The sequence below is a fragment of the Astyanax mexicanus genome, chromosome 9 (genome assembly GCF_023375975.1).
Source record: "Astyanax mexicanus isolate ESR-SI-001 chromosome 9, AstMex3_surface, whole genome shotgun sequence".
In the NCBI taxonomy this organism is placed as follows: Eukaryota; Metazoa; Chordata; class Actinopteri; order Characiformes; family Acestrorhamphidae; genus Astyanax; species Astyanax mexicanus.
The window spans coordinates 20,921,104-20,931,217 of record NC_064416.1 but is presented as its reverse complement, the minus strand read 5'-3'; the positions used below and the strand labels follow the sequence as shown (position 1 = coordinate 20,931,217).

Genomic DNA, 10,114 nt, shown 5'->3' with positions numbered 1-10,114 from the left:
AATTCTCTTTTTGTTTGGTGTATTATACAATTTGAGCTTATTGTTATACAAAAAATGATTTCTCATCACTCCTATTACCTAATCTTTTACATTTATACAGTGATTCAAGTTAATTACATACCCTCCCTAGACTTCTGCTAGGAGCATGTTGTAGTAGCAATATTGTAGCTTACCTGCTGTTTTATTCAGGGCAGATTTAACTCTAAACAAGACAAGATAACACAATTCGTCAGACACTGGTTTTGACTGAAAATGACATGAAGGCTGGATGCTGAAGCTACTTACTAAGAAGGCCTTATTGATATGAAGTGAAACAGTAGTATGTTGTGGTTAGGTCTGAGCACAAAGCTGAGTGTGTAAACCACAGACATGCTTTTTCTGGTTAATTAGACCATGTGTATGCCTTTATGTCTGCTTGCATCCGCTGCTTGTGCTGACACCTCTCAAACGCATACATCCCTCTGCAGCTGCGTGTGTATGAAGTGCTGTTTTCTTATCTGGGTCACAGGGTTACACGAACATTTGCAGCACATCCACATGGGTTTCTCAGTGAGGTGCATTTAAACAGTGTTCCATTTACAGCTCAGAGTGTTCATTAATCTTGGTGCAGTGGCGGAATGGGGTACAGTTCAACTGAACATACATAAACAGCTCTCAGCATGCGGCCCTGAATGGAGCTGTAGATGTAATTACATTTGCATCACCCCAACCTGCCTGTTGCCCCCCTGCTGGGAGATTACTTTTGCCTAATTTCACAGATGAAGTATGGGTCTGGTAAGAGTGATTAGGCTGGAGAGGGGTAAGCTGGGCTGTGGTATATATGCGTGCGTCACGCTGGGGGACAGAGAAGCTCAGTTGGGACAGGATGGGACAGACCGCAACCTTACCCAGTAGAAGCGGGGGAACCTATGTCTCAGAACTTTACGAGTGGTTTAGGTAAGGCTTATTGGTCTTATAGGTCTGATTTATGTGTGTGAGCTTTAAATATGCATTAACTGACATTTTAACCATTGTTGTTTTATGGTGTTCTGATTTATATACTCATACAATTGAGTGTCTTTATTTATTATTGTGGCAAACAAAATTACTTCATTTTCCTGTTCTGTGTCGGGTGGGTGATCAGTGTAATGATTTTCAGTAGAATTTTCTGACCATAGATTCAAAAACAAGAAAAAATGGGTGAGTTGAGTTGAGAAATTAGTTTTCATCAGTTCTTTCAATTTTGTAGTTATTCATTTCCACACCTCACAATCTGACTTTCAGGAATTTGAGATAAAACATCAGTTTCACAGCTCAGGGTATCCATTCCACAAGACCTCTGAAGGTATTGTGTGGTATCTGGTACTATGACGCTCACTGTGGATCCTGTTAGTGCTGTAAATTGTGAGGTGAAGGTCGACCCTGTAGCCGGTTCCCCAGTTATCTTTCCTTTGGCCACACTTTGTAGGTATTGATCACTGCTTACTGAGAACTCCTCACAGTTTTGGAGATGTGCTGACCCACATTATGTCATCTAGCAATTACAGTTTAGTTCTGGTTTCAGATTTTTATGAACTGACTGTTCACTTGCTGCCTATTATGTATATCCAACCCTTTGACAAGTCCCATTGTAGCCAGACAACCACTGTGAGTTGTTTAAAATGTGACTGATGGGTGTGTAAACAATAATAACATGTAGAAATTGGGACTATATTGGGATAGTAATTTATTTATTTGTATAGATTATTGATGGTTTGTTACATTTATTGACACACAGTACTTAAAATTATTTAAAGGATAATGTCTTGTCTGATGCATTTATAAGCAATTATTTGCAGATAACATTATGCATTTGATATTATTAGATTTATATTGTTTTATATGAAAATACCTGTAAAAAATTTACAGAAAAATAATATGATTTTTACTGACATGCCAAAAGTCATGGGACAAAAACTAGTACACCACACATGTACCTCACAGGCCAGAACAGCATTCTTTGGCCTCCCAAGCTGTCCCCTAAAGTAAAACTACATTTAAATATGCAATTATGACCACATCTCATATTGAATTGCATTGCTCCTGTACAATTATCCTTCATATTACACCCAGTATTATTTGTTTGGTTCTCTCTTGTATCACAGGAAGTTCCTAAACGAGTGTCCCAGTGGTCTGATCACTTTGCATGAGTTCAGGCGGCACTTCTGCAATGGAACTGTGGGAACAGAGTCTGGAGAGTACGCTGAGCAGATATTCCGCACACTGGACAAAAATGAGGCACGTTTATCACTTCAGCCTTGTTGGTATTCAGTGACCATATACAGTATATACAAAAAAGTTGTATATATTTTTTAGTTGAAAATGTAATAAAAGTTACAATTAATGTTCTTAATCTGTAAAGTTTCCTGGATGTTCTAATAATGTTTTATTTAACGTTACTGTTAGCTTGGCTGGCACCATTGTCAGAAAGACAACAAATGACCATGGACAATAGAAGAAAATTCAGGTTGATGATACGGCTAACATCTAGCTCCGATTTTAGATTTTGGATATCTAACACCACAGCTTTAAATCATCAAAATATCAATATCTAACCATATACAACATCAGCATCTATTAATGTTTGTGTCCAGCTAGGCAGTTCAATTCGACTTAGAATGAAATCTCCTTTTTTATCTTGTTAAACAACAACAAAATTTTGATTCCACATTGTTTTTCAAATATTTTATTGCTGACTCTTCCTTAACCCTATTGTTGCTCAGACCTTTATTAAGGCTTTCAACTTGAACCACTAAAAATAGTGATTTAAACTTTTGTAAGGTGGCAGTTTTACAGTGTAATTGTGTTTTTATTATAAGCAGTAAGAATTCTGCTTTGCTCTACACATTGGTAGATGTTAGTATCTGATTTAACAGGATGGAGTTGTTGACTTCCGAGAGTATGTGACGGCCATCAGCATGCTGATCGAGGGCTCATCAGTGGACAAGCTTCGCTGGTCATTCAGGCTCTTTGACAAAGACAAGGATGGAGCCATAACACGGTCTGAGATGCTCGAAATCATGCAGGTGGGCTTTTGTTTAGTTAATAGGTTAAAAATGTAACAGTTTAGTAAGGTGAGTTTGAGATTCTTAGTAAAAAAACGTTTATTATACTAGATTATACTAGAGTGTACCATTGAAATCATAAATTGATGTTAAACACTTTCCTTAAATTTCATACAGACACTATGAAACAATACCTTTTTCAAGATTTACTCTGAATGATCATATAATTAAATGTTTATGTTAACCTTAATTTTAAAGTGCTTTTTCTAAATTTTTGTACAGTATTCTTTGAGGGGGATGGAAAATATTTTTTATAAATATAAATGTACATTTTAATTATTTAGACATTTTAGTTATTCATTTAGATGAAATATTAAGCTTTTTATATGTGTCCAAGTGTCCCCTGACCATCCTGTCATCTTTGGATAACCTAAAGCAACCTTTAACATCAGTAAAATCATTAAGATAACACTTCCTGGCCAAAACGGTTTGTATGGTAAGCACTAGGCATGATGGGTGCATCACTTTAGCCTCCTCTGTTCTTACCCTGATGCTCCATCACTCTGGAACACTCTGATCCTTCCATTGAGTTCAATATTTATGCTCCCTAGCAGATTAAAGTAATTTTAGCTGCTTAGCCTCATTGATAAGTGGGTTTCTTAAGGCTACACAGCTGTTTAGTCTCAATCCCTTGAGTTACCTTCACACTGTGCGTGTGGAAATGCTCTTACTTTCACTATTAAACATATCCCTAAGTTTTAGTGTTGTTGTATGTTTTATGATTTGCTTTCACCAAACTGATTACCATCATTGAAGATTTTTTCCAACCATATTTCTTCCACTTTGTAATAATGCTTTGGACAGTTCTTAACCCGGTTTTAATCTCCTTAAATGTTATTTCAGCTTGATGCATGCCAATAATTTAACACTTTTGAAACAGATTTACATCTTTTGCACAACCACAGGATGTGTTTTTCCACATAATTGTTTAACAAATAACAAATAAGAAGCTACACACTGCATCAGTAAGGGTTAAAGGAGAACTTTTGTGTGAAATGTGTGAAACATGATAACAAGTACAAACTTTGGTTAAAGAGCCTACCTCCGTTCTCCCACAGCAGTCCAAAATACAGTGTTTTTAGATTATGCTCCCAACAGACTTTCAGGACTAGCAATCGGCATATGCTAAGAAATAAAAACGCTATTCTCCTATCACTAACATTGTAAGTCTGTTGGGAGTATCGGCTAAAAGCATTGTATTTCGGAATGCTGGGGGCAAACAGAGGTGGGCTATTCAACAAAAGTTTGTACTCATCATGTTTCACTACACCATAAATCCAGTTCAAATCACTTAGTTAAATCCAGGTTGAGACCTTTTATGGCCAGGCAGTGTATTTCAGTTTTGTAATGCACCATACTGACTAAAGGGGGGTGGCAGTACATCCCTACTCCGTTAGAGGGCATCAGAGACTCACTGTGCCAGCATGTGCTGACTGTTGGCAGGCTGTGTACAAGATGAGTGTTGCAGCTTCCCTGACCCAACCTAATCCACTGACTGCTGAGGAATGCACCAACAGGATATTCGTACGACTGGACAAAGACAACAATGGTAAGATAGTGTACTGTACAGGGGCATTCTCCTAAAGATTAGTACTGTGTTTACTGCCTTTAACCTAAATCACTGCCATTAACTCAATGTTAACTCAGTTTAATGGGCTTCAGCTGACATAATCTTTTTGCAAACAGCACTCTATGATATTGTTGCTCTGAGTGATGTTTGACCTTGTGGCTTGTCTCTGTGCTTTATTTCCACAGCCATCATCAGTCTGGAGGAGTTCATTGAGGGGGCACTGGATGATGAATGGATAAGAGAGATGCTGGAGTGCGACCCCAAGACAGTGAAGGTGGAAAGACCCCCGAAGGGCCATGCAGCAATGTAGAGCGGTGGTTTTCAAGTCTAGCATTTCTTACAGTTTAGGGGGCTTTCTCATCTTGTGGTCTTTAAGACTTTTCAGTTTGATCCAAACCAAAGTAGCAGGTGTGAAAGGGGCCATGGTCCAGATCAAAGCATCAGAGTTTTGTCAGAACAAAAGAGCTGCTCTCCGTCCGCATATACTGAACACTTTTCTGCATGGTTTTGACTTTTGGATTTAGATCTAAAATAAATTTATTTACTGTAACTAAGTATAAAGTGAGAGTGAGAGAATGAAGTATATACAGATGCAGTCACATTGCCGATGACAACAGGATAATAGTATAGTTATTTAGTCAGTTCACTAAACTGCAGTGTGAAACCAAAACTAACTGGAACAAATATATACAATGTAACGAAGGCGCAAACCTTTTTTTAGATGTGTAAACAAGACAATTCACTAATCTACATTGATTGTTATGCTATATTTGTTTAGATTTAATTGGTCATTTAGTTTTTGTGTGGGCCACAAAACCTTTTGAGATGGATTAATTGGGTCACAAGCTGACTTGGTTCCTGCTAAAAAAAAAACAGTTTAAGACCAGCTGTCCATGCAGAAAAAAAAAACCATATACGCTGGTCAAGAATTATGTAATGAGCTAGCCTACCAGCATAGAGTATGTTTTTTTCTGGATTACCAGCTGTTGTAGGATAGGCTGTAGAATATGGAGGTGAATTTTGTCTTTAGAATCAAAGAACATGTTTTTTGTGTAATGTGAAGCTGATGTATTTTCCGGCAATTGATTACTAAGATCAATAATAATATTTCTGCCTTTTTGCCAGCATTTCTTCAGTTGTAATGTATTATTTGTGCCATTATGTTAATCACCATATGCTTTCATATGATGCTATACAGGTTAACTGACTAATTCCTAATTCTTAATTCTTCTAATTCTTGACTAATTAAAACAGATCTTTTACTGTTTCGATTATGCAAGAATAGAATAAATGTTAATACATTTTATCCAGTCCATAATGTGTTTTTTTATAGCTTTTAAATATTATGCACTGAAATAAAGGCACATTTATACAGTACAATTCAGACTGACCTCAAGTAACTCATAATCCTTAGATCAGACTGCAGGTGGCACCTGCCTGCATTTTAAACCAGCAGTTGGTTCAGTCTCATAAATATACAAATAAATGTCCATCAGGAAATTACAGCCAGTTGCGACTGACATCACACAACATTAATAAGACATTGAGAGACACTGCATGGCCAAACCAAGCCTGAACCTGCCTGAACATTACACATCTTTGCATGATTGCAGAATATATCCTTTCAAAACCAAGGGTGTTAATATGAAGTTGGTCCCTTTGCTGCTATTGCAGCTAATGCTCTTTTGAGAAGGCTTTACTAGATTAAAAACAGCATTTTAAAAATCGGTCGCTGATGTTGCAGCAATGAGGCTTGAACCACAGTTTGCATTCCTCTTCATCCTAAAAGGGTTTAGTGGGTTTAAGGTCAGGCACTCTGTGCAGGCCAGTCATGTTCTTCTTCACAAAACTCAGCAAAAAATATCTTCACTGACCATGAACTGTGCAGAAATTGTTACAAAACACACTTCTCTAGCATGTAAAATGTTTTCACATCTACCTTGTTTGGTCTAGACTTTCTGGGTTTTCAGTTTGGTCCACACTAAAATAGGAGGTGTCAAATGTGCCGCAAACCACGGCCCAGACCACAGGACCAAAAACACTTTGCTAGATGGTTCAGATTTTCGGTTCAATTACAGGACATTGTGGCAACTTTTCTCATTATATTAAATAATAGAACAAGCAAAATAACTGATGTTGTGCTAACTTCCCTTTGCAAGTTTTCTTATGCATGTGACTCCGGTGTCTACTGTAACTGTAGATTAATTCTTGCATATTAATAGAAATTAGGAATCATAGGGTAATCTGTTGTTCTCATTTTGCTGCATGATGTGCATTCTCGCAAAGGGAGTCTCATTTGGTAAAACACTTGGAAATGCAACTCACTGAACTGACAACATTCTAAAAAAACAATCAGTGTAAAGCATAGAAAAATGCAGCCCATAGTTGATGATGACTGGATGTAGCTCACAAAACTGCCGAATAAACTAATCAGAAACTAATTAGAATACATGTTACGGCTTCCGGTCCGCCATGACACCGAGAACGGCCGCATAACCTTCGTGCTCCTCGACAATTTGGAAAAAAACGACCCTGAAAACTCGAAGTATTCACGAAAAAACAGATTTTTCTGAAGTATGAAAGACGGGGTTGTCACTAGAAGCAGAAGTACAGCATTTCCAGTGGAAAATATGGAAGCAGAGATGAGGGAAACTAACGAAAGCAGCTCCTCAGAACACGAGGAATATGGCGCCGACCAGCCCCGGGCTAGCCTTGAGAGCATTTTGAGTGAAATCAAGGAGTTCAGACGCGACAATAGACAACAATTGGCGGACATAAAACAAGAGTTGGGAAACACAAATAAAAGATTAGACGAAGCAGAAGGCAGAATTGAGGAATCTGATCAAAGAATTACCTCTTTGGAATCGGTTCTAAAGCGGGTAATACAACAGCAAACTGCGCTTGAAGCCGGGCTGCTCGACCAAGAAGGACGCTCACGCCGGGAAAACATCCGCGTCTATGGTATTCCAGAAGGCGCGGAGGGAGGCTGCATGGTGAGCTTTTTGGAAGCTCTCTTGAAAAGCCAGTTGGATTACCCCGATGATACAGAGCTCCGAATCGAGAGGGCGCACAGAGCTCTTGCGCCAAAACCCGCTCAAGGTGACTCGAAACCCCGCTCTATTGTGGCTAAGTTCCAGAGTGCCCGAACGAAGGAAGACGTGCTCCGGCGTGCTTGGCAAAAGAAGGAGATCTTTCTCGACGAGAAGAGATTCTTCGTTGACCATGATTACCCACCCACAGTCCTCAAAAAACGCATGGAATACACAGAGGCTAAAAAAATTCTGAAGAGCAAGAACATCAGATTTCAAACACCCTTTCCGGCGAAGCTGCGGGTTTTCTACGAGGACGGGGTCAGGCTATACCAAACTGCAGCAGAAGCTACGGGAGATATGGCCAAGCGCGGATTCACAGTGAAGGTGCTGCACACACCTCCAACCCTCCTCGAAGAGATTGAAAAGTTGTTCGTGTGGCAGGTGGCTGAGAAACACGGACGCCGAAAAAAAGATAAACTGACTGTGCAACCAGAGGAGCACTCAGTCCCTCAGTACAAGAAAAAACTGCACAGTTTCAGACGGAGGTCTCCTGATCGTGAGTGAATCTTGTGAACTGCTGCTTTCTAAACACATGCAGTTATATAATTTAAGTATTATGCCCTTCTGTATTACATATACCATCTTTCTTTAAAATGTCGAGGCTACGTTGTCTCTCCTGATTTTGTTTTAAGTGAGAGAAGCAGCAAGTAACGCGACACAGTTCTCACTAAGGGCCCCCTCCCTAAAACGGAGGACTTTTTTCTCCCTTACGAGGGTCTTCTTACATCAGACTCTCAGAAGGTTCAAACTAAACGAACCTCAACCTTGGAAGCCAACGTTCTGTTGATGAACAGTTTGTTTGTGTTTATAATTGTTAATAGTTTTCAATTGTTTATGTTGATCAGGAGGATGCCTAATGGTTTAAATATTAGCGTTTTCTATGGAGAGGGAATGTATGTGACGTCATAGGACAAACAAAATGACCTATGAAGAACTTAAAATAATTTCATTTAACGTAAATGGTCTGTTAAATCCTATTAAGAGAAGCAAAATTCTGTCTAAAATGAAGAAAGAAAAGACATCGGTGGTATTTTTACAAGAAACTCATTTGAGTGATCTGGAACACGAAAAGTTAAAACGTATGGGTTTCTCCAAAGTATTTTTCTCTTCATACAAAACGGGGAGTAGAAGGGGCGTAGCTATATTGGTATCACAACAGGTACCTTTTGAGTTAATTAGTTCGACTAAAGACAAGGAAGGCAGGTTTATTTTAATTTCGGGAAGGGTGGATGAGATGGAAATAACACTGTTGAACGTGTATGCTCCTCCGGGCAGCAACCTAAAATTCTATCAGAAAATGTTTGATTTAATGGCAGAGGCTACAGGAGTATTAATATGTGGAGGTGACTGGAACATTCACCTTAATCCGAAAATGGACGCATCACATACGTCGCCTAAAAAAATAACATTATTACAAAAAAGAGTCAGACTAATAATGGAGGAATTAGGAATAATAGATTTGTGGAGGGATTTTTACCCAACTGGACGCGATTATACTCACTATTCATCTCCTCATTCAATGTATTCAAGAATTGACTATTTCTTTACTTATAAAAAGGAACGACATAAAATGTTAAGGTGTGAAATAGGAACCATAGACCTTTCTGACCATGCACCAATCTCGATGTCTGTATTGCTCAGAAATACTCAAAGAAATAGAACATGGAGATTAAATTCTAGTGTGCTAAATAATCCCCAATTTATAAACCAAATGAAACAAGAAATTAAAATGTTTTTGGAAGAAAATGATAATGGGGAAGTGGGACCTGAGTTTGTGTGGGACACACTAAAAGCTGTGTTTAGGGGTAAAATGATTAGTTATTGTTCCTTTAAGAAGAAGATAAGGCAATCAAAATTGGCCGAATTAAATGCTAAACTAAAGGAATTGGAAATTAAACATAAAGCAACACTAGATCCAAATTGCATGACAGAAATTCTTAAAATAAGGAATGAAATAAACATAATGTATACTCAGGAAATAGAAAAAAATATAATATTTACAAAACAAAAATATTATGAAGCAGGTACAAGGTCAGCTAAATTGTTAGCAAAAAAAATTAAAAAGCAACAGGCAGACAGCACCATATATAAGATAAGAGACCCACAAACTAAAACTGTGCTCTGTAAATGTGAGGAAATACAAACAGCTTTTAAAAAATATTATGAAAAACTATATTCGCAACAGTGTTTTGAGGACGAAGAAAAGATTGAGATATTTCTTAAATCACATGACTTACCGACCTTGACTGATGAACAGAATAATGACTTAAAGTCCCGAATAACAAAGGAAGAGTTAGAAGCAGCCATCACGCGTTTGAAGGCAAACAAATCTCCCGGTACAGACGGGTTTCCAAATGAATGGTATAAAG

General features: G+C 38.2%; 2 protein-coding genes across 2 annotated transcripts in view; one reads left to right on the top strand and one right to left on the bottom strand.

Moving 5' to 3' along the window:
* Positions 1 to 10,114, bottom strand: part of nr1h4 (nuclear receptor subfamily 1, group H, member 4) — a 192,904-nt gene that overhangs the window by 83,994 nt on the left and 98,796 nt on the right. The window lies entirely within an intron of this gene.
* On the top strand, positions 851 to 5,905 carry si:ch211-245j22.3 (uncharacterized protein LOC563798 homolog). The gene is made up of 5 exons (XM_007250547.4): positions 851 to 936; positions 2,124 to 2,256; positions 2,895 to 3,044; positions 4,527 to 4,632; positions 4,839 to 5,905. The coding sequence occupies exons 1-5, from the start codon at positions 866 to 868 to the stop codon at positions 4,961 to 4,963; spliced, it is 585 nt and encodes a 194-aa protein (XP_007250609.2). The 5' UTR covers positions 851 to 865; the 3' UTR covers positions 4,964 to 5,905.